This window comes from Gigantopelta aegis, chromosome 14 (assembly GCF_016097555.1).
Source record: "Gigantopelta aegis isolate Gae_Host chromosome 14, Gae_host_genome, whole genome shotgun sequence".
NCBI classification, from domain to species: domain Eukaryota; kingdom Metazoa; phylum Mollusca; class Gastropoda; order Neomphalida; family Peltospiridae; genus Gigantopelta; species Gigantopelta aegis.
In genome coordinates, this window is record NC_054712.1 from 16,833,575 (window position 1) to 16,858,970 (window position 25,396).

The 25,396-nt window shown below is 37.1% G+C and overlaps 1 protein-coding gene across 1 annotated transcript; it reads left to right on the forward strand.

The window, feature by feature from the left end:
* Positions 1 to 1,075: 1,075 nt before the first annotated feature.
* Positions 1,076 to 24,828, forward strand: LOC121388732. Its single transcript, XM_041520212.1, has 9 exons — positions 1,076 to 1,193; positions 5,328 to 7,440; positions 11,876 to 12,005; positions 15,654 to 15,818; positions 16,317 to 16,428; positions 18,264 to 18,395; positions 19,835 to 19,939; positions 21,887 to 22,066; positions 22,800 to 24,828. The coding sequence occupies exons 2-9, from the start codon at positions 5,336 to 5,338 to the stop codon at positions 23,036 to 23,038; spliced, it is 3,168 nt and encodes a 1,055-aa protein (XP_041376146.1). The 5' UTR covers positions 1,076 to 1,193; positions 5,328 to 5,335; the 3' UTR covers positions 23,039 to 24,828.
* Positions 24,829 to 25,396: the final 568 nt, after the last annotated feature.

The following is a 25,396-nucleotide window of genomic DNA, read 5'->3' on the forward strand; positions in this document are numbered from 1 at the left end:
TGGACCTACATCCACCCACCCCCTCGAGCATTTCGTAATATTTGAATAACTCCTTATATAGGCTATTTGTTGTGTTCATTATAATGGTAAGCCCTATAGTATGGTGAAATGCACTTGTACTGGCAGTCGGATCTAGGATCGATCCCAACCAGTGGGCTATTTCGTGGAATGTAGCTAAAGATCGAAAGGTGTCCTAAGTCAAGAAGCGTCCTATTTTACGTACGGCTTGTTTATTACGAATCTGCGCGCGCGTGAACTTTGACAACACAATAATTCTGAACCAGGAAGTACTTGCTACCGATAAAGAAAAAACAAGAGGAAAAAACAGGTAAAAAGTTATTTTTTTATACGATCGTTATTTTAAATAGTAGCATCGAATAAAATCATATGCTATATTGATACCTACCTGCATCTAAATAATCAGCACTTGTCAACAGCGAAAGAATCCTGTCGCTGTCACGTCTGCTTTTATCGTTGGGTCAGGTCACGTGACGTACGTATTCTGTCAATAAAAACGAATTATGGAAGCCCATCTTACCTATAGGACGCTTTCCGATCCAGGCCTTGGAATGTACACATTCAACTGTGGCATGTGTTTTATCTATCGACGGAATACACTTGTAAGGCTATAAACATTTTATTAATTGATATTTGTAGTTAATTGAATACGGTAATATATCAAATGATCAAACTGATCGTGCGATTACAATGCGTGTGCGTTGTAGCAATTTTCCCGTTAATAGGACACTTCACGATCCTTCGAGGATATACATGTACATTTGCTACTAATGATAAAATGTAACATGTTTTCTCCCTAAGACTATATGTAAAAATTACCAAATGTTTGACATCCAATAGCCGATGATTGATAAATAAATGTGCTCTAGTGGTATTATTAAACAAAATAAATTTTTCTTTTTACAAAATATATATTTACTGACCCTTAATTTGTTTTGAGTAGTATATGAGAAAATCATCGGTGATATTCGTAAGGCTCTCGGTCTATCGGCCCATTCCGGAATCGATGCGGGTATAACGAACATATCCGAGGTTTTGGATTGGCATTGTGGGATAGTTTAAAATGGAGGAGGTTGTAGAAGACGGGGATGCTGAAATGGCAAAGAAGAGAATATTTTGTTGTTTTTATTGTTATCAACACGCCTAATTCTACGTGGACGTTTTATTCCACACGGGTATAATAATGGCTATCTGACATTGTTTTCTTGCCGTTCGTTAAACCATTAGTGTGCTAATCACCAGGGAAATTATTATCATGTCACATTCCAGGGGCTGGGGCGAATATTCGGGTCCATGGGTGTATTTTGGGGTAGTTAGGTTGCTTTTAGTTGGAAATTAAGTATATATATCGTAATATTGATTGAAACCGATAATAAAGTGGTATATGTCAAAGATGTCCCCTCCCACCCACTAGTGAACCCTTAAAACTGCCACAGTAAGGACTGTTAGTGTTATGATTATGATGATTCGGGCTACAGATTTTCAAAGCTACATTATCGTAAAGCCATTGTAAGCTACAACGGTTTTATGATCAAGTCTGGTAAAACACCCAAATACAGGGCTCGAACTTAAGGATGGCAATGACAATTGCCATTATTGTGATATAATTAAATTTCCGTTGCGTTCATTACAACAAAACTATCCCATTGGACCAGTCCAGACGTAGCAGTGGGAAATTGTTTATTTCTCTCTGTACGTAAAATTTATATCGTTGGAAAATTCATATCTGACAACGTAATTTTATATGGGCATGTTTTTTTTATTGAGTGTTATTGTTTATGGACCAAAAATAAAATATTAAGTTTTAGTTTTGTTATTAGCAAGTATGATTCAAATTTAATTATAAGTATTGTTTGTTATTTCTTTTGCATTCGTCTGGATATGAACCCCCAAAAGGGGCGAGACGTAGCCCAGTGGTAAAGCGCTTGCTTCATGCACAGTGGGTTTGGGATCGATCCCCGTCAGTGGGCTCATTGAGCTATTTCTCACTTCAGCCAGTGCACCACGACTGGTACATGAAGGCTATGTGCTATCCTGTCAGGGATGGTGCATATAAAAGATCCCTTGCTGCTAATCAAAAAGAGTAGCCCATGAAGTGGCGACAGTGGGTTTCCTCTCTCAATATCTGTGTGGTCCTTCACCATATGTCCGACGCCATATAACCGTAAATAAAATGTGATGAGTGCATCGTTAAATAAAACATTTTTTTTTTTTTTCATTTGGGAAAGAACACTAAACCCCATTTGGCCTATTTTACCATATATTCAATGCTACAATCATTTACTTCACTTCTGTATACAGGGCTCGAAATGCAGTGTTAATACATGCACTGGTGCATGCTGATTTTTGCGTGTGCATGTAACTTTTAAAACTGGGTGCACGCGGTGCATGCTAATATTTTTCAAGTACTGTGTATTGCGTATACTAGTATCCTGTTGTCTACCAGATTCAGACTCAAGTTGGTGAATTTTGCGTATGCATTTTGTAATCTGTTCGCCACATGAAAACGATAACTTTTATCTTATGGGCGCATCCATTTTGTATCCCATAATCCTACTTACAACAATGGCGCCCTTTCGGTCATTTCCACGAAATATATTTGCGAAAATTGTCGGCAATATCTCGGTTATATCCGTGAACGGTATTAGGGAAGGTGGTCGAGACCAACTTTGGGGTATCCACGCGTATAACACAGTTGTTGTCGTCACTGACAAATTGAACTCTGCCAGATCTGTGATCAATACAAATAACTGCCTTGAACATTTTCAACCTCAGATATGGGCACTTGATCAGACGATTGTGAACGTTCATGTGCGTTACTCGCATAGTTGACTCGAAGTCAGCCAGTGATTATTTCAATCGCAACTTCTCGTCGAATTCCGTAGGCTAATTTATATTATACCAACAGATCTTATCGAGTTAAAAAAGTTAAATTAAATTAAAAAGGAAATGATAATCAACACTGTAATCAAGGTAATTAAAATAGTATTTTTCTCATTGTTAACAGGATTTACCTTATTTTTGGTGCATGCAGAATTTTAATGGTGCATGTAACATTTTTTTCAGCATGCACCGGGTGCATGTACATTTTTTTTTTCATTTCTAGCCCTGGTATATTCACCTTGTCATCCAAACCACCACTCATGTTTTACCAGACTGTTTTGACCAGTGTCAATATCATTGTGCTAAGATAGCTTTGAAAATATGGGCCCAGGTTATTAGATAATTCATGCTTATCAACTCACCGAAGAGCCCAGTGATTGATGCCAACAGTAACAGTAACACTTCATATTGTTTACATTACATTGATTTTTTTTAATTGTTATTCTTTTACAACTCTCTCCAGTCGCAAAATTATTACAAGATATTTGATTGAAAAGGGACATCAGTGTTGACCTCCCTTATTGAAACAAAAACTAAAATACTATTAAAACCCTACTGTATCAAGTTATTAGTTTTTTAATAGATAACTTTTTTTTCGTTTTTTTTCAATATATTTGAAACTGGTATCTAACTGCCTACATAATTGAATTTTTATACTTTTTAAAACTAATAGAGATCTATATAATTTGTTTAATGTTTCACATACTGGTAAAAATGTCTGTTATCTGGAAGCATAGTTCATAAATGTAATTTATAGTATAGACCTTCAATATTGGAACTAAATGTGCTGTAACCAGGGCACAGATTTGTGGTATGCCATTGTACACATTTTATACATATATGACCTTGAATTGGCTAAATGCAGATTTCAGTAGTAAAGCATTTTAACAGTGCTGTCAATCATGAATGTTAAATCTTTTAAAATGTTATTAAAAAATTTGTGTTGTTTCAACAAATGACGTCACATCAAAATTACACCATTGGTCAGTTATACAATTTACACTAATTCAGAGTTCGACAATTCCACTAGCCCGACGCCCGTGGCTAGTGGTTTTTAAATTCGGGCTAGTGAGAAATGCAAAACCACTAGCCCGCAGGTTTCCCCCCTCCTCTCGTTATCGCTCGATCGTGGGGGTTTTCTTTTCTTCTTTTTCTCTCGGCTGAAATTTCGTTTAATAAATTTGATTGTGACATTTGTCATCGAATAATATCAACAACGCAATCAGTATATAATAATAATCCACTTGAGCTAGGTCTGCAAACTGCAGTAACATGCTATCTCTACATCGTCACAGTTAAGCGTGCATTGTTTACTTTTCCCTTTCAAGTTTCTGGCACAGGAAATAAGTCTAATGACATGCGTGTTTTGATTGGTTGGACACGTCACACGGTAGTTAATCTCCCACATATATTTTAGGCTAAGAACTTGGAAATCACAAATCGCGACGACAGGTTAATCTCAATCAAGTAAACCCCAGCCATGCTTTGAATTTCAGTGTTTGTTTTATTTATCTATTGTTTTCTAATTTAACACTTCGCTGACATGTGGTTATCGGCAATCAGGAAAACAATTTACTTTAATGGTAACTGCATATGCAATGACTCGGCTTGGCCTATAAATGTAGCGGTTTGGATACCCGGTAATACGTCACAGCTGTCGATACAAGATAATACCTTTTTTGTTCATCAATTAACAACGGATTAGATGTTGCCGTTATATTCTTTTGATATCGGTCTGACACGGGATAATGCCCTGTATTTGAGCAATTGGCATCACCGTTCCTGGCGACATAAATAGGCCCTAAATATATTACCAACTACCAAATACACTGAACCATCTATTACTGTGTGTCACACTGTTGTACCCACAATTAAATTTAATTAGTTTGATAGTGGGTTTAGATACCAAACATGAGTTTGTTCAATTATTTTCCCCCGCAAAAGCGAAAACGGGACAATGACAATGGATCACATTTGACAAAAGACCAAACGTACGACACGACAAAAAACTGAAAGTTACAACATGATTTAAGTGTTTGTTTTATTTTACTGTTATACTTGAAAATGTGTAATGTTACAAAAATTATATAAAAATCCAGTTATAATTGTGGAGGAATTTGGGCTAGTGCTTTATTTTGGTGGGCTAGTGGTTTTCACAAACCCTCTAGCCCTGTGGCTAGTGACTTTTCAAAATATTTGTTATACTCTGACTAATTGCTCAATATATTTGTTGTACCGTATGGTTTTTTTCAGAATAAAGATAATATAATGAAAAACTGTACATGTATAATGTATAGAAAATTGCATTTCTGTTTTAAAATATGGTTTATATTTACCTTGTGAAATCAGAACGATAATAAACTGCCACATGAAATCTTACATACATGTACATGTAAATTTTAACATTACCTTTTCTCTATTTTAAGCTTGAAACATGGCCAGTGGTGGAAATCATCCAGAGTTGTTTGAGGCAAAGCAACCAAGGGCCAAGATACAAGATAGAAAAGCTCAGCCAAACGGAAACGAAGGAGACACTTCTGATGAGATTGAGTGCGTGCACTTGTGTCCAGATATTAATTCTACTGTGCCTTGTCTACATATGCCTGATGCGTCCAGTAGTTCGTGTGTAAATGGTCATTCCAGTCTGGTGTCGAAAAAAACAGACAGCGCTGACACGGATTGTGCTGTTTTAAAAAGTGGCAAACTTCGAGAGAATAACAATTATGATCTGATGGTCAATGGCGTGATAGAACTGGAAGTCACTAATCATTCTTGTGATGCTGCAGGGCATGTCTGTTGTACGTCAGTGTCTGATGATCTACAATATTTGAATTCATGTGCTTGGACACAAATCAATGGAGGAGCAAGGCCAAAGGTCTTGACCACTAATAACACGTCCAAACCAGTGCATAAATGTACAAAGAAATCAAACTGCATATTGCCATCAGAGTCGGGACCTGCCTCCACTTCCGATGCACCACATCCAGGGCATGGGAATAATGCTACACCGCATAATGATATCTTCAGTTCAATAGACCATGCCACTGGTATCGGTAGAGCTGATCACTTACATGAACCTCACACAAATATTTCACCTGTCACTGGCTTTCATGTCAATGGGATATGCAATAAAAACAAAGCATGCTTGCCTAATGCTGGTCAAGAACAGTATTGTGTTTATGGAAATGGACAACCTGATGTTCCTGCAGGAGGAGACAATTTTGACATTGATGAGGCGGCCACAGATATGATTGACGAAGGTGCTGTATGCGACTTTGATAAACTTGTTGACTGGCATAATGTCCCACCACTCAACGGCCGCGAGGACACTGATGACATTAATGGGTTTTATAGTTATTCCGACTCGGCCAGTACAACCGACATTGACTTCCCTGATGGGAACCTCTACATGCCATGTTCAAGCCGGATTTGTGATACGTCAGGACCTCATTCGACTAACTATTTGTGTGGTCACCACTCGCCCTTGTTTCACCACCCTGGTGCCCACAGTCGGGAATCTTTTGACACTGTTGATCATGCGAGCCAGCATAGTAACTTATACTGTGATAATCCAGAGACGCCCGAGTCGTGTGATGATACTGGTGATTTTATCGATGCCGACCTTCCAGACAAGGCATTGAGACTGTTGTCCAGTTCGGCTGGATCCTCGTCCCTATCGTCATGCGATGAGGACGAGATGCCATTGTGCTGTGTGTCCAACCCAGTCTTCGGGGAAAGCAAGGAGAACAATCTTTCTCTCGAAGGCTTTAGATGTGCGAAAGCCGACGACGGTCCGAGTGTCCAGCGAAGAAACCACTGCTGTTCTGGTGACTCTGTTCATTGTGCACGTACCGGGCAGATCTACCAGAGAGCCAGCAGCGAGAGTGAGAACGAGGAGGAGTATTCCTGTCACCCAGTGGCTTCCTTTGTTAACAGCGACAATCACACCGCAGAGGGTGCGTCGGGTTACGACAATCACTCGGACAGTCCGAGTCACCACGGCGTCCACTCGAGCGGTGGCGGCACAGAACACTGCACTGGCATTCTCATGTCGAGCGGCTACTTCCTGCATCAGCACAGTGACCTCAGCCAGTACATCACGGCCAGTAGTGGTAGTGTTCCCTCACTGTTGCCAATGGCAATGCATCACGGGCCGCCAGGTTCCGCTAGCAGTCAGCTGAGTTCCGACGGTATGAGCTCGTGTGTAAACAATCTCAGTCAGAGTATGTCATTTCCAATGGACTTGGAAACTGTGCATGGTTGCCAGGGTTACTATTTCCCTTCAAACTTCCAAAACGATGAAAGCAACACGAAACAGAAAGTGTTTTTCAAGGTTATTAAGGACCGTGGGAAATTCGTGCATTGTGTCAAGCGGGATGCCTCCCATTTGAATTCAACGGTTTATTGTGAGCATGCTCTTTCTAGTCATGTGGATAGCGGAGAATGTGGGGAATCTGATGAAGTTGACCAGTCGTTCTTTCCAGACGTAGTTGTCACACAGTTAGCTTCGGAATTGGATAATGTTCGAGTGAATTCAGAGTAAGTAAAAATGATTCTACGGTCGACCACAGTCACTTTTCACACCCTTGTTTTGGCTTCATACACAATAAATAAAACATATATCCAATGGTAAATTTTTGCTATGATATATGTGACAAAAGGTACTTTTTATTTCTTTAATCTTTTAAAGCTTAAATTTAATATTTTGTCCAGAATAATGAAAAATAAAAACCTACCGACCAGTAAACTGCATTGTCTGCTTGTTATATAATTTTGACAAGGGTTAAGGTTAGTAGACCAGTTTTTATTTTAATGTGTTAAAAAATTGTAATAATTAATATAGCTAATTTTGAATCGGTATTCAAATGATGTTACTTTGCATCTCCTAATATTGTTGATTTTTTCTTTGTTTGAACATTACTAATGCACCTAAATGTGTCGGAAGAAAATCTTGTGATTCTAACATTGTACCTTTTACGAAATACGGATTTCAAATGAAATTACAGTGAGGTATGCTATATTGTGTACGAAGCCAAAATAAAGGTGCGAAAAGTAAAGTTCTGTCGTTGACCTTATATGGTAAAGTATTATTTTACAAAAAACAGGCACAATAGTAAGTTGGTACAATGTTTACATTGCGTGGGTAATTTTTGGCATACTTCTGTCGAAGAACTGTTCAAGCATGCCTATCATGGGCACATGGATGATGGATGAAATTCTTGTTTTCATATATTTCCTGAGATTAATTTAACAGGAGTGCAGAAATGGACAATATTTTACTATCCATCCCAGGGCGTCTAGATTATGGTAGCCCCACTCCCATGGCTAGTGATATTCAGTGTTGGGCTAGTAAATAACTACTATTGCCATGTCCGACGGCTGGTAATTATTTTTGTGTAAAATGTTAGTTAAGTCTATTTTGTAAATATGAATATCCTGACCCCACTCCAACCATATCCTGACCCCACTCCAACCGCCAATGTTAGTGTTTTTAAGCTCTGTCTCCCTCTTTAGGTAACATATCTGAATAGTACTATTATTTAGTCACATTGTATTAAAGGCATATTGTCACAGACTACTGACCTATTTTTAGAGAAATGTTCTAACAAAGTATTACCTGAACAAATATAATTTGATTTGTCCCTAAATGTTCTTTATTCAACCATCTTCATAACCACCATGTTCCATTTATTAATGACATTTTGTAAAAATAATTGAATTATGGCAATGGTCCATAATTCAAAAACTAAAATTGCTAAGAGGGATGACATGGATTTCACTCCATCATGGTTCAGTTAAGATGATGCGAGAGCTAGATTTGGTTTCCAACAATTAATGTAATTTTTATTTATTATCCATTTTTAGAGAAATACGGTCCTTAAATCCGTGACAGTATGCCTTTAACTTAAAGTAAAGTAGGGCTAGTGAATTTTTGATTGTGGCTAGTAAATTTTTTAAATCACTGATCCCATGGCTAGTGGATTTAAAAACCATTCTAGAAGCCCAGCATCCGGACCAGAACCAACTAAAATTTATTAGCCGGCCAGAATTACAAATTGTCTGCCAGACCTTGATTGAAAATAGTAAATTTTGAAATATTCTAGAATTTTTTTCACATTTCTTTCATATAGATTTACAAAATTCAAATGACATCCTGCAAATATTTATCAGAACAATCTATTCAAAACACAACAGCAACATAATTTGAATGTAAACAAGCCATTTCTAGGATTATTGGCCTTTGAGTTTGACCAACACTGTTTCACGAATGTCGTGGTTTTGCAGTTTAGAACTCCAAACTTGTCTATTGTCAATGCGGTAAATTATGTATTGTGAATTTCATCATCATTCTGAATGATTTGTTTGAATAGTTTGGAATTCTGGCATGGCTAATGTGGAGTTGCAGATTCGATGTAAACAAATTTATTTTTACATTCAGAAAAAGACTTGCATCTATACGTATCAGTTACATTGTATTTGCATACAAGTGAAAACTGAAATTTTAATTTTGCCATAAAATGTTCCAGAAATCTTTAATATTTGACCAGAATAGTTATAATTGAACAGTTGAAACAAGAGCTCAATGTAGGGGTGGGGGCTTATATAAAAATAAAGCCTAATTGCTTAAATTCCTTGTAATAGGAGGGGATGCTAATTCAAAGTCATGGGCCTATATCTGATCAAATACGGTACATGGCTTCAAGAATAGCATATAAAAGTCACAATATATGCAAAATTGTACCACGTTCTGTATTGCCCTAACCAACAGACCAAGCTCTTAAATTCACCATTTCTATATAAACTGGTAATTGTATACATGAATACCAATTATAGTGTCGAGCATGTTAATATATATCAGGGCACAATATTTCACTCGAACCGCCGTTCTGTTCGTGTGTCGGTTACGCAAAGTTAAATTTACGTGAACTGCAAACTGGTTACGTCATGACCTATAAAACGTTTAGAAATTAAAACTTGCAACTTCACGATTACAGGACGTTTATTCACACAGACATACTCCTAGTATTTCAACAAATGTTTTAGGCTGAATTTCAGATACTTGATGCGCATCAAATCAGTAAACAGCGTTATATTTCAAGAGTTGTAATTTGCAACCAGTCTAAAGTAAATGTTCAGTATAGAGTCGAGCCAAAAGTTTTGAAGAAATGTGCTCAGACTGCTGGGGACGGCTAAATTATCTGCTGCTATTTTATCTCTAAAGGAATATATGTAGACATAATATTGGATTGCCTATAATTTTACATATATGTTAAACTTAAAAACAGTTTTAACATAAACAGGAATCCAAAAGTGTCACAAATTTTTTAAAATACTAACATCGCATAATGAGCTTTAAAAAAACAAACATTTGGAACGTCACTGTAGTATAGAAGTACCATCGATAAAGTGAAAGTAGCATAGCCACAGCAAAACGCAAAAAGGAGTCAATCCAAATGATTATGTATGTATATATTTCAAAGGTGTAGCGCCAATTACTCACAGTACGCATGTGCGTAATGCAAAAACAAAATCCGGGAATAGGTAGAGACTGTCTAATTGTTCTATAAAATATCCTGTTAAAATTGACCGGAAAAAAAGAATTAAAAAAAAGAAGAAGCTTCAAACTATTCACATGGGGAGGCCCCCGAATATCCCCGCTCAGGCACGCCTTTGGCTGGTTTAATGCTAAGAAAATTTCTGGCTACGCCCCTGTATTTGTTTCAGTACTGGGACTTATATTCAGTTCTTTTATAATGTTGTTAACTTTAGCAAGCATTAAAGTTTAAATTTAAAATTTAAAGAATTTTTTTTTGTAAAATGTTTTCTTTTGTATTTGTTTTAACTTTATGTTTCAGCTAAGAACTATGTATTTAAAATATAATTTCAACATAATTTTGAGGTAACCGATCAGGTAACCCATGGGTTACGCAAATATAATTAATGTAACTGAACAATTGGTTACCTAGGTAAAAACCATGTGAATCGACTTCCGGTTCCCTCAGATTTCGAAATATTGTCCCCTGATATATGTACTACAGATGTTTTATAGATTACTGCATGCTAATTTATTGAACCTACCCATTTATATACACATAAACTGTTATTTCAGGTTCAGTGTTTCAGAGCCTATTTAGTGAAGATTTGAGTGTTTGAAAATTCATGTACACTGCTATTTCAGGTCTGGTGTTTTGGAGCTAATTTATGAAGGTATTGTAATTGAGTGTTTGAAACTACACATACACTGTTATTGCAGATCCAGCGTTTTGGAGCCTATTTATGAAGATATTGAGTGTTTGAACACTATTATTTCAGGTCGGGTGTTTCCAAGCCCATTTATGAAGATATTGAGTGTTTGAACACTATTATTTCAGGTCGGGTGTTTCCGAGCCCATTTATGAAGATATTGAGTGTTTGAACACTATTATTTCAGGTTGGGTGTTTCCGAGCCCATTTATAAATGAAGATATTGAGTGTTTGAACACTATTATTTCAGGTCGGGTGTTTCCGAGCCCTTTTATGAAGATATTGAGTGTTTGAACACAATTTTTTCAGGTCGGGTGTTTCCAAGCCCATTTATGAAGATATTGAGTGTTTGAACACTATTATTTCAGGTCGGGTGTTTCCGAGCCCATTTATGAAGATATTGAGTGTTTGAACACTATCATTTCAGGTCGGGTGTTTCCGAGCCCATTTATAAATGAAGATATTGAGTGTTTGAACACTATTATTTCAGGTCGGGTGTTTCCGAGCCCGTTTATAAATGAAGATATTGAGTGTTTGAACACTATTATTTCAGGTCGGGTGTTTCCGAGCCCATTTATGAAGATATTGAGTGTTTGAACACTATTATTTCAGGTCGGGTGTTTCCGAGCCCATTTATGAAGATATTGAGTGTTTGAACACTATTATTTCAGGTCGGGTGTTTCCGGGCCCATTTATGAAGATATTGAGTGTTTGAGCACTATTATTTCAGGTCGGGTGTTTCCGAGCCTATTTATGAAGATATTGAGTGTTTTCCTGACTGTGATGAATATGCTAACATGGCGGCAGCGAGCGAGTCGTCGGACCACTCTCAGAAAATAGTGGATTTGCACTGTAGAAAGGTAACAAAACAATTAATGGAGATGAACTATAGAATAATTTAATAAATTTTTTTAATATTTAGAAAAGGTGCACTGTAAAAAGATGAGTAAAAACAGAGATTTACATTGCTATTAAAGACATTGGTTAGTACTCTGTCAGTGGGCCCATTGGGCTATTTCTCGTTCCAGCCACTACACCATAACTGGTATATCAAAGGCCATGGTATATGCTGTCCTGTCTGTGGGATAGTGCATATAAAAGATCTCTTTGTCAGATCTATACGAATGTATTACTGATTGGTCTGGGATCGATCCCCATCGGTGGGCCCATTGGGCTATTTCTCGTTCCAGCCAGTGCATCACGACTGGTATACCAAAGGCTGTGGTATGTGCTATCCTGTCTGTGGAATGGTGCATATATATATAAAAGATTCCTTGCTGCTAATTGGAAAAAGTAGCTCATGAAGTGGCGACAGCGGGTTTCCTCTCTCGATACACAATATATCTGTGTGGTCCTTAACCATATGTCTGACGCCGTATAACTAATTAAAAATGTGTTGAGTTCGTCGTTAAATAAAACATTGCTTTCTTTGTATTACTGATTGGTTTGTGTAACCAGTAAATTACACTTTAAGATTGCAGTTGATCTTTCCAGATTTATTCAGAATTACCGATTTTTAGTCAGCTGTATAGTATTTTTGTGTTTTTTTGCTAATTATCCAATATTTCCGATATTCTCCATCCAAAGGTTGCGATACGTTTGCAGCGTTCCACCTAGCATCTGGAAAACAGGAGTCATTATGACTTACAGGGTTTTATTTTGGGAGTCATGCATTAAAAAAAATGGGAATCATAGATCTATGATATATATTTATTAAATCACATAATTAACTGAATAACTGTCTCGTTTATATTACATGCTTTTGCGATATCCACTATTCTATCTGTATAATACATATACATGTATTGTATATCCATTGTTTTTCTTCTTATAAATAATTTAGTGTTTTTTTCCCTGTTTTTTTTATAGTCTGAACGGACGTAGAAAGTGTGGTTCTTTCTATATCTGAATAGTGTTACATATCCTCTATATAGCTGGTAATCAAAACTTGTGGCACTCTGTTTCAACCATTGAAAAACTGAAATAGTGTAACAAATGGACATAGAAACCAAAAATGTATAACCTACCGTACTCACTAAATCCGCCATTTTAAATTTGCTATATAGAGGGAAGCAACTTGCCCTGCACATTAAGAAAAGTATTGACTTACTGTGTGCCCTGCACTATCTTTTTATGCACCCTTTGGCTTTTAATCACCCAATGCTGCATGCTAACCTGCTTTGTAATATAGCTACATCTACGCATTGCAATAATTATGACTAAAATCTGAACCAAATTGTTAACAACTACGATAAATTACTCTCCTACCTTTAAATACTGTTACATTTCCCCCAAATTTTGTCCAGACACAAGTTGTGAAAAAAACATTACAGTGACACAGATTCCATATATGAGACTGTAACGATGTCACCAGCATTGACTTCGCTGAAATAGCATAGGGCAAAATACATGCAGTTTTCTGCCGTCTGCCATTTTGCTTTTTTATGGAATACTCTTCAAGAGGGGTGAAAGCCTCCAAAGTATGTGACATAATTAATATAAAATCAATTATCTCTAATGGTATCTTTAAACAAACAAATACTAATTAACAAAAAAATGACATCATCACGTTTGCTTTTATATCATAACATGTTATGACATTGTTAGATTAAGTCATATCCTTTCTCCCGTCTTGGAGAATATTCCATAAAAAGTCAAAATGGCAGCCTGCACAAAATGGCATGCTTTTTGCCCTGTGCGATATCAGCGAAGTCGATATAGCTGACATGGTTATCATCTAGTATGTGGAATCTGTGTCATTGTAATGTTTTTTTCAAGATTTCTGTCTGGACAAAAGGTGGGAAAATCTAACAAAAAAATAAAAGTAGGAGAGCAATTTATCTTAGTTGTTAACATTTTGGTTCTGACTTTTAACTCCTATTATGAGATTTGCTCAACCATGTACATGTATTAAAAACAATAAAGAAAAATAATAAAACAAAACAAAAAACTAGATGGACCGAACTAAAATCTTGCGGATGGTTAACTATTATCTGATGATGAGGCCGCGCATTCGACATTGTTGTGATGATCTAAATTTAGACAGGGACTGGCACACATCAGCCACACTGTTTTTAACACTAATTACGGTTGGAAACCAATTAAACCGCAAGGCTAAGTTTGTTCTGAAACTTCGTAGTCGTTAGGTTTTTAGGTGTTTAAGAAAAAATAATGTTAAAGCAATTGACAGCGGGGGGGGGGGGGGGGGGGGGGGGGTGGGGGAACTCGCGACTGATATTCGTATAAAGAACGCGTATTAGACATTCGATGATCTAAATTTAGACAAAGGGACTGGCATACTACATGAGACACACTGGTTTTAACACTTAAGTTACATTAAACATATTGATACGGTTGGGAACCAGTTAAACCGCTTGCCTATTTTCGTATTTAACTTCGTTGATGTTGTATGTTGTTCTTTTTTCCTGTTTGCTGACACCAGTTTGTTTGGTAATGTGCAATAAATTGAATTGAAATTTAATTGAATTAGTCATTAGGTTTTTATGTGTTAAAAAAAGAAAAGAATGTAAAATCGATTGACATTGGAAATATTTTGTGTCAACCATGACGCACACAAATTTTATTTAGGAGTATTTTAGGTAATAGTTGCGTCAAATACGCAGGATTCCTGCGTCATGTGAAACCTCTGTGGATCCATTCAACTGATTCATTGGTGGGCCCATTGGGCTATTTCTTGATTCAGCCAGTGCACCACGACTGGTATATCAACGGCTGTGGTATGTGCTATCCTGTCTGTGGGATGGTACATATAAAAGATCCCTTGCTACTAATGGAAACGTAGCAGGTTTCCTCTCTATGACTGTCAAAATGACCATATGTTTGACATCCAATAGCCGATGATTAATAAATCAATGTGCACTAATGGTGTCATTATTAAACAAAACAAACTTCCATTCAACTGATTGGGTTTTGTCTGTTTCCATCCAGTGCACCATAACTGGTCAATGGTGATGGTATGTGCTTTCCTGTCCTTGAGAAAGTACATATAAAAGATCCCTTGCTGCATCAGGAAAAATGTTTCATTTCATTTCATTTTAACATATTTTCGTGCTTATATTCAATTAAGGTTCAAGCACGTTGTTCTGGGCACAAACCTCAGCTGTCTGGGCTGTCTGTCCATGACAGTGGGTTAGTTGTTAATTGTTAGTGGTTAGTGGGAGAGAAGAGGGTGTAGTGGCCTTACATCTACTCATTGAGTCGTTAAAACTCGCTCTGGGTGGGAGCCGGTACCGGGTTGCGAATCCTGTACCTACCAGCATTATGTTCAATGGCTTAACCATGACGCCATCGAGGTGGGTAGGAAAAATGTAGCAGGTTTCCTCTGATGACTTTACACCAGAAGTACCAAATGTTTTACATCCAATAGCCAATGATTAACTGATCAGTGTGTTCTAGTGGTGTCATTAACCAAACAAACTTTATGACAACTTATGACATTTATATTTATGATACATTTATTTATAATACGGTGTGTTTTTTTTCCTCAGTCTCATCAGAGATCAGTACTTCGTAGAAGGGATCGTGTCCCAAATGGTGGCAGCAAGTCTGGTATTGAGAAGGTGATGATCTGGAAAGAGTATGAGGCATTTGTGCTGCAGGTCAAACAGATAGGAACATCTGCATGCGGTCCAACAGCCGTGCTCAATGTATTGGTACGTTCATACATGTGGAGACAAATCATTCAAGATTGCAAACCACTTACAAGTCGGTACACACAATTCGTTATATTGTAAACCATAACTGAAAAACTTTAGTTTAATACGTTCATACATGTTCGTTTATTACTGAGATTGCCTGAGGTGCGATTGGTCATAGGATCAGTTGCTATCTAAGAACTCCGGTATTCTCCCATCCCAACCAGTTCCCCACGATGTGTACATCAAATGCCATGTTACGTACTGTCTTGTATGTAAAAGATCCATGCTGTTCTATCAGTAGGATTTCTTTCTCTCTCTCTCTCTCTCTCTCTCTCTCTCTCTCTCTCTCTCTCTCTCTCTCTCTCTCTCTCTCTCTCTCTCTTTGCCAGTCTCTGTCTGTCTCTTGGTCTCTCCCTCTCTGTCTGTCTGTCTGTCTGTCAGTCTGTCTCTAATTTAAGAGTAATTCCGATTATCACAGTGAAGTGTTGTTTGATGAGCTATGTTTGTTTTCAGAGAGCGTTTGATGTGACTGCTGACAAGGATGAGGTGTGTAAGCGGATCCACACGAACCTGCGTGAAGAGTCGGCTCACATCCCACAGTATCTCTTCTCCAGAGCTGTAGCCGGTTGGTTCACACATTTATTTATTAAACCTTCACACTACCTTCCATCAGTAGTCATTAAAATGCATAAATTTAATATGGCATAATAGGGATAGGGGCTTACCGGTCTTTGTGATGTCATGGTTAAGACCATCAGACATGAGGCTGGAAGATACTGGGTTCTCAGCTGAGTACTGAGTTTTAACAAACACTACACCCTCTCTCACTAACCACTAACAACTAACCAAGTATTCTAGACAGACAGCCCAGATAGCTGAGGTGTGCCCAGGACAGTATATTTGAACCTTAATTGGATATAAGAATGAAAATAAATTGAAATGAAAAATGAAATGACAGAGGCTTTACACTAGACTGTTTTTGAACTAATACTGTTTTAGGTATGAATCTGTTACTGGAAATGTATTTTTATCACACAGTAACTAAGGGCTCAACTGAATAATTTTAAATAAATTACAGAAAACTAACATCATAGTCACATTTCTTTTGTTGTTCAGTGTATATATATATATATATATCTATCTATATATACTAGTCACAGGAAATTAAGGGCCACATGGATACTGCATCTGAGAGGGGTAGCCCATTCACTAAGCCAGTCGTATGAAAACACTCATGCAGTCAGTGGATGACCAAGTGGCTAACTTGCAGGCATCTCACTACTTGTCTGATGGATATGCTATCATTCAGACATGGCAGGGCTCGACCAGTCCAGAATACACGGTTTACGTTTTGGTGGCATGGTTATCCGAAGCCAGATTGCAAAGAACTGTATACCCGCTCAACCCTAATCAAACATGAAAAGTGTTAAGATGAAAAAAAGGAGTTCCACGTGTATCATGTAGTTTTTAGGCAGGTGCCGTGCTTAGACAGAAATATTAATATCAACTATTAGACCACAGACATCCTAGTAAAGAACGTTCAGGTCTGTTTATCAACACACCGAAAAACATTCCATAGTTAGTACATGCATCACGCAGTTGCCTTGTACACATGCGTGGGGTGTCATTCTTGATTTTGACAATTTCTACGAAGGTCCATTAATCACTGTGGAACATTATTTCTGTCAATCATTTTCATTCTGTTGATCATACAGTTGTTATTGTTTTGTTTTTAGTCATTTTTATTGTTTGAATTTGTGATTTACTGATAAAAACCCCATCAACTTTCAAATTTCACTTCTGACCCCAATCGTCCTTCAGACCGGCCTCGGTGGCGTCGTGGTTAGGCCATCGGTCAACAGGCTGGTAGGTACTGGGTTCGGATCCCAGTCGAGGCATGGGATGTTTAATCCAGATACCGACTCCAAACCCTGAGTGAGTGCTCCGCAAGGCTCAATGGGTAGGTGTAAACCACTTGCACTGACCAGTGATCCATAATAGGTTCAACAAAGGCTATGGTTTGTGCTATCCTGCCTGTGGGAAGCGCAAATAAAAGATCCCTTGCTGCTAATCGGAAAGGGTAGCCCATGAAGTGGTGACAGCGGGTTTCCTCTCAAAATCTGTGTGGTCCTTAACCATATGTCTGACGCCATATAACCGTAAATAAAATGTGTTGAGTGCGTCGTTAAATAAAACATTTCTTTCTTTCCAATTGTCCTTCAAGATCTTTGGTGGTCATAAAACCTACTGTAATACTTAACTACCAGTTGTAATGTTTGCACAATTAATTCACTATTATCATATAACCATTCCCCACAGCTAATATACCTTACAATTTTGGCAATTGTAAATTCTTATTAGAGTTCCCCTATTTTTTTTTGAAGAGTATATTTACTGTCATGTATGATGGAAATAATAATTGTTTCATAGTAATGTAGACATTATAATATTTCTGTTAAGGTACAACAGCAGAGGACTTGCTGCATGGTATTGAATCGCTGACCGATGGCAAAATACGGGGCCGGTTTTTTCACTTTTGGCCGCCACGAGATATCAATCTACTCCAGTGGCTGGGACAATGGATGAAAAAAGGTAAGTTTCTGGTTTTTGAGCCGACAACCTTTACTAGTAGCCAGGGGGCGGGATTTAGCTCAGTCGGTTGAGTGTTTGCTTGAAATGCTTGCGTCACAGGATCGAACCACCTCGGTGGATCCATTCAATTAATTGGGGTTTTTTTTGTCGTTCCAACCAGTGCACCACAACTGGTCAAAAGGCTGTAGTGTGTGCTTTCCTGTCTGTGGCAAAGTGCATACAAAAGATCTCTTGCCGCATTAGGAAAAATGTAGCAGGTTTCCTCTAATGACTATGTGTCAAAATTACCACATGTTTGACATCCAATAACCAATGATTAATTAGTCAATGTGCTCTAGTGATGTCGTTAAACAAAACATAATTGTCTTTTTTTTTAATTATTAGCCCATGCAAAATATTTTCAACTATTACCGCTTTTTTTACTCACATGCAATGCATACATGTATTTAGCAAGTCAACAGAATTATGATTTCCGGTTGTCCATTTGCATGACCTTTTTAATGTTTCGCTTAAACAGCAAATATTTAGATACAAGTATACAGTATGGCAGAAGTGTTTAGAAAGAATCATTTTTGTCTCTTTAGCTTGGACTTAAAATTAAACAGGTTGATAGATGGATTTTAGAAATAAGTGTCAAATTATTGGTGAATGACTATTCAATAATTAAGTTCTTCACATGAATAATATTGTGTAAAATTCTTTATATCAACTTTTGTTGTGGTCACAATATAGAGGGTATTTCTTGTGTCATTAAAGATGCAAATTTAGCAAAAAACAGTTAATAATATATACATATTTAATTTTTTTTGTTAAAACTGTTATTATATTTTGATAAAAACAATTGGTCTTTTGCTATGTTTTCTGACGTCTTGGGGGAAGAATGCAAAGTCCATTTATGATTTGTCATTCTGCAATTCTGTGATCTTGTTTTTTCAATATTGTTCATCCATATTTGGCAGTTATTAATTGTTGAGACAAAAACTTTTTTTTATACAAGTCATCTAATGAGTTTTTATAGTAATAGTACTTCATTATTATCAGAATTGGTATTCTAGAAGCCGTGCCTTTTGTGAGTTTTTATAGTAATAGTAATTCATATATTCTAAATTTGTATTCTAGGAGCCGTGCCTTTTGTGAGTTTTTATAGTAATAGTAATTCATATATTCTAAATTTGTATTCTAGGAGCCGTGCCTTTTGTGAGTTTTTATAGTAATAGTAATTCATATATTCTGAATGTGTATTCCAGGAGCCGTGCCTTTTGTGAGTTTTTATAGTAATAGTAATTCATATATTCTGAATGTGTATTCTAGGAGCCGTGCCTTTTGTGAGTTTTTATAGTAATAGTAATTCATATATTCTGAATGTGTATTCCAGGAGCCGTGCCTTTTGTGAGTTTTTATAGTAATAGTAATTCATATATTCTGAATGTGTATTCCAGGAGCCGTGCCTTTTGTGACGTTGAACCTTCAGAAAGGTGTAAAACCCGGGTGGACAATACCGGATGCATGGCATCATCAGATGGTATACGGCGTCAGTTCAAAGGGTTTGTAATCATCAAATATGTTTTTCTGATCGTTTTCTTTATTCCCCTGCAGAGATCGAACCACCTCTGTGGATCCATTCAGATGATTGTTTTTTATCTCTCGTTCAACCAGTGCACCACAACTGGACAAAGGCTGTGGTATGTGCTTTCCTGTGCACATAAAAGATTAGGAAAAATGTAGTGGGTTTCATCTGATGACTACGTGTCAGAATTACCAAAATGTTTGACATGCCATAGCCGATGATTAATTAATCAGTGGGTCATTCCATGTCAAATCACCCCAAAAAATTGAAAAATGTCACCTCACCCTCTCCAATTTTGCTGAAAGTTGGCATTTTTGGAATCCTTGTGGAATTACCTTTCTAGAAATATCTATTTCATCAAGATTGACCAATAACCCCAAATACCAACTTTCAGCAAAATCGGAGAGATTGAGGTGACATCCATTGGGTGATTTGACATGGAATGACCCCAGTGTGCTCGAGTGGTGTCGTTAAACAAAAACTTCATTTGCATTTTGAAGATCTATCACAATTTTTGATTGGCTCATTATTTTAGTCTTCTGCTTCAATTTTATTCTAAAGATTGTTTTTTAATAATTGAAACTTGACTATGGGTACAGATTTTCTGACCAAATTAAACAATTTGCGTAGATAAGTTAACTGCTTGTTTATTGTCAGTCCTGGGAACGATATATTTCAGTCAGTGTAGTGCTCGCCTGAGGTACTTGGATCGAAGGATAAAAATCTCCTTGCAGTGATAGAAATAAGCAGAATTTTCCACTAACCCACTCGACAAGTACATTTAAAAATCTACTTGTCCACCAATATTTTCGCTTGTCCAAATAAATGTTTTGTTTTATTCAAGTACATGGACTGTATTTTGACTGTTCAAAAGAAAACTGCATTAAAAACATTTACTTGTTCACTGGACAATCATTGAGGTACATTTTGCTTGTTTGAGCAAATATTCACTTGTCGTGGCTTGGGACAAGTGTTTATTTCAAACAGTGCCTTTGTGGACCTTTTCTTTGATTCATATTTTCCCCCATCCCAATCAGTGGCCCATATCTGGTATATAAAAGGTCATGATACGTGCTGTTCTGTCTGGGAAAGTGCATATAAGAGATCCCCTGCTGTTATGAGGAAATTGTAGCGGGTTTTGTCAGACTACATATATATGTGACGATGACCAGCTGTTTGATATTTTGTTCTAGCCAGAGCTCCACAATTGGTGTAACAAAGGCCGTGGTGTGCACTATCCTGTCTGTGGGATGGTGCATACAAAAGATCCCTTGCTGCTAATCGAAGAGTAGCCCTTGAAGTAGCAACAGCGGGTTTCCTCTCTCAATATATGTGGTCCATAACCATATGTCCGATGCCATATAACCGTAAATAAAATGTGCTGAGTGCATCATTAAATAAAATATTTCCTTCCTTCCTTCCAATTGTTAATTAATCAGTGTTCTCTAGTTGTGTTGTATTTCTCGTTCCAGCCAGAGCTCCACAACTGGTGTAACAAAGGCCGTGGTATGCACTATCCTGTCTGTGGGATGGTGCATACAAAAGATCCCTTGCTGCTAATCGAAAAGAGTAGCCCTTGAAGTAGCAACAGCGGGTTTCCTCTCTCAATATATGTGGTCCATAACCGTATGTCCGATGCCATATAACCTTAAAATAAAATGTGTTGAGTGTGTCGTTAAATAAAACATTTCCTTCCTTCCTCTCTCAATACATGTGTGGTCCGTAAACGTATGTCCGACGCCATATAACCGTAAATAAAATGTGCTGAGTGCATCATTAAATAAAATATTTCTTTCCTTCCTCTCTCAATATATGTGTGGTCCGTAACCATATGTCCGACGCCATATAACCGTAAATAAAATGTGTTGAGTGCATCGTTAAATACACAACTAGCTAAAGAAAACATTTTTTTTAACTCTTTCAGGACTCTACCTAACGAACCCACTGGAGATTGTTCCCGAGGAGGTGGTGCTGGAACAGCTTGTCAGTAACTCTGTGTTGCTGGTGCGACGACAAGACATCGTCGATCGGCATCGCGACACCACAGACCTGGGCGACTTTCTCAGACATCCCGACTCGAGGTGGCGGACCATGAACGTGCTTGGTGTGTATCTAATGCTGTTTATAGGGGCGGGACGTAATCCTGTGGTAAAGTGCTCGCCTGGTGTGTGGTCGGTTTGGGATCGATCCCCATTGGGCTATTTCTCACTCCAGTCAGTGTATCACCACTTAGTATATAAAAGGCTGTAATATGTGTCATCCTTTCTAAAACTATATGTCGAAATTACCAAATGTTTGACATCCAGTAGCTGATGATTAATAAATCATTGTGCTCTAGTGGTGTCTTTAAACAAAATAAACTTGATTTTTTTTTGGGTATTAGCATATTTGTTGAACTTATGATACCATTTGTTTTCAGAAAATATAATGTTTAGATATTAATGAATTTACTAGCAAGTTTATCAAAGCTTATAAAAGTTACAGGATGAAAAATTAAAATGTCATCATCGTTTTGATTTAATTGGAACTTGTTTGTATGTGCTTTGAATAAAACAAACAGAATTCCTGTTTAATTTTCATTAATATTTGTTCAGTGTTTTTTGTTTTTATTTCTCTACCATAATTCGAATTTATAACATGGACTAGTTAAAAAATCTTAACACACTGTTGTAAAAATGAAATTTAATTTCTTTGAATCTTTGAAGTCAAACGGTTTTAAACAATATTTTATGGTTTTATACACTTAGTCGGTGGAGAACGTATTTGATATTGCGGATAGACTTGGTTAATTGTTGATTGACGATTTGTTACGTGAATGCTTTTTCTCCCGTTTCCAGGTCAGGTGATAAATGTGTTACGAGAGGACAACATGACTCACGTGCCCGGTTATCGAGCTCAACTGACGTCACACATTTCAATCCCTGCTGTGTACAAGGCGGGGATAACATTGCTAGTGAACAGCCAGACCGACTTGTGGCAGGAACTACAGTCTGTGTCCGAACTGCCCATCCGAGATGGCAGACAGACGTGTAACATTAGCGATGGTGTCGACTCGCACAGCAGTGTCAACAGATGAACGGCGAAACCCACACCAAGAGTTCCTTTCTTTCTTTTGACAAGGAAGAATATTTATTTTTAATTCAATGCCTTATCATTAAAATTGCCACGCTTTCTTTAAGGGGCAGTCACGAGCGTAACTTTGTTTCACACACAGCATTGTTTTAAGCAATGTCTCGCCATGTACTTGTATGCAGTGATAAACGACTCGTGAAATACTTGATTTTTACCAATGATTTCTTTACATACATAACCTGACACACTACCTTGGTTTAAGTGCCAAGTGTGACCATATACTTGCATGCAGTGATAAATGACTGGTAAAAAAATCCTGATTACAGTTGATTTCTTTACATACATAAACTGATCTCGATCTTTGTGCATCTGTCTCTCTCTCCCCCCCCCCCCCCCCCCCCCACACACACACCCCGTCCCAGTGGACTGTTCTGAATGTCCCAGCAGCCATTGATTGGCTAAAATCTGTTGTCAAAAAGGATCACCCATACAAATATATCTGGTCATGTGATCAACCCTCCCTTCTTTCTACTTCATTCTTGTGGTCTGGACATTTTTCTTTTGCTCTGACTAAATATAAGTCATCATTTAATCTGAGCTTTCTTTTTCTGTTTCTTAAAGATATGGCCACTTGGCTGTTGATTTACTAAAAGCAGACACATATGAATTATGTCACTTGAAATATGCATTCTTTACACAAAGCTCCAAATTCAGTCTATGGAGTGGGGAGCAATCTTTGCTTCTCAGATTTCAAAGAAAAGCAAATGCTGGAAATTGAGAAGCAAGTTCAAGAAATTAAGTCTCAAAATTATAGTCCATCCCATCCTACAGAAATGTTTTTTGTTAATAATTTCAGTTTTGTTTGACGTAAGAAGAAAAGTAAAAGTGTTTTGGAAATAACAAAACATATATATATATATATTTTTTTGTGTGCAAGTTACAAAACAGTTGACTTAGAACAAAACAGTTTGTAGTAAATTCCATAGTATGAAAAAAGGTGTTTGGTGTGGGACGGACTATAGACTTGTAGTTCAGCTTATTTTGTGTGGAAGACGAGAGAAAAATGTGGATAAAAACAAGATTTTGAAAATGAAGAATTCCTGATAATCTGAAATACTGTCAAAAAGCTGCTTGTAACATTGATTATCAAAAAGCGTAATGTACATTTGTGGATTTTGAACTTTGTTTACATTCCTCTTCCACTAACGTTTGCTGCTATAAGCCATTTTGAAAGCATTATGAACAGGTAAATATAGCCAAAACTGCACTTAGTAATACTACACAGAAATAATTTAATTATGTAATAAATATATTTACATTTGATGGGGAATAACCAAAGAAAATCCGAATGTACTGCAAACATTTTGTGATTAGTCATTTCAATGGTGTCTATGTACTGATCGTGTACACAAAAACAAGTGATAAACAACTGCCTTAAATAATAGTGCACTCTCTAAATATGGTGTGGTTCAGCACTTAATGTTTAGCATTTACCATAGTTTGACATACAATAGCCGATGTATTTTTCGTGCTGGGGTTTCGTTAAACATCTATTCTATTCTCTAAATCGGATTTAAGAGGGACTGATGAAATGCACCAATATCCACACAGAGTTCCGTATTAAATCGATATTATCGAAGCTATTGTCACTGGATGGGGGCAGGACATGGCCCAGTAGTAAAGCGCTCGCTTGATGCGTGGTTGGTCTAGGATTGATAATTGATGAACCCATTGTGCTATTTCTCGTTCTAGCCAGTGCCCCATGACCGATATGTCACAGGCCATAGTATGTGATATCCTGTCTGTGAGACTGTATGTAAAAGATCCCTTGCTAAGTTACTATTAATGGAAATATGTAGCAGGTTTTCTCTCTAAGATGTCAGAAATACCAAATGTATGACTTTGAATAAGTGATGATTAATGAATAAATGTGCTCTAGTGATATCGTTAAACAAAACAAACTTTACTTTACTTTTGTTACTGGATGGGATTTTTAAGAAGTACCGTTTTACACAGACCCACTGTACTTTGTTAAATGTGTTATTACAGGGTGATACTGTATGATGGTGCATTCGGTATTCACTGACAAGTTAAAGAGACTTCAGGGTGCAATTTTTAATTCCTTTTTTTTGTTTGTCTTTTATAAATATGTATCACTAGCTGTGATATTATTTTTTTTTTTTCTTTTTTTTTTCTCTTCTTGATATTAAATTTGAAGTATATAATATATTCCTGTCTTTGTATAATTTAGTGGAGATTTATTTCTCGTGTGTAGTTTGTATGATAGCAATGATATTCCTGAAGTTTTCAAGACATTTACTTCCTGTTTGTATATGTACGTTGTTTCATTTCATGCAGTGTT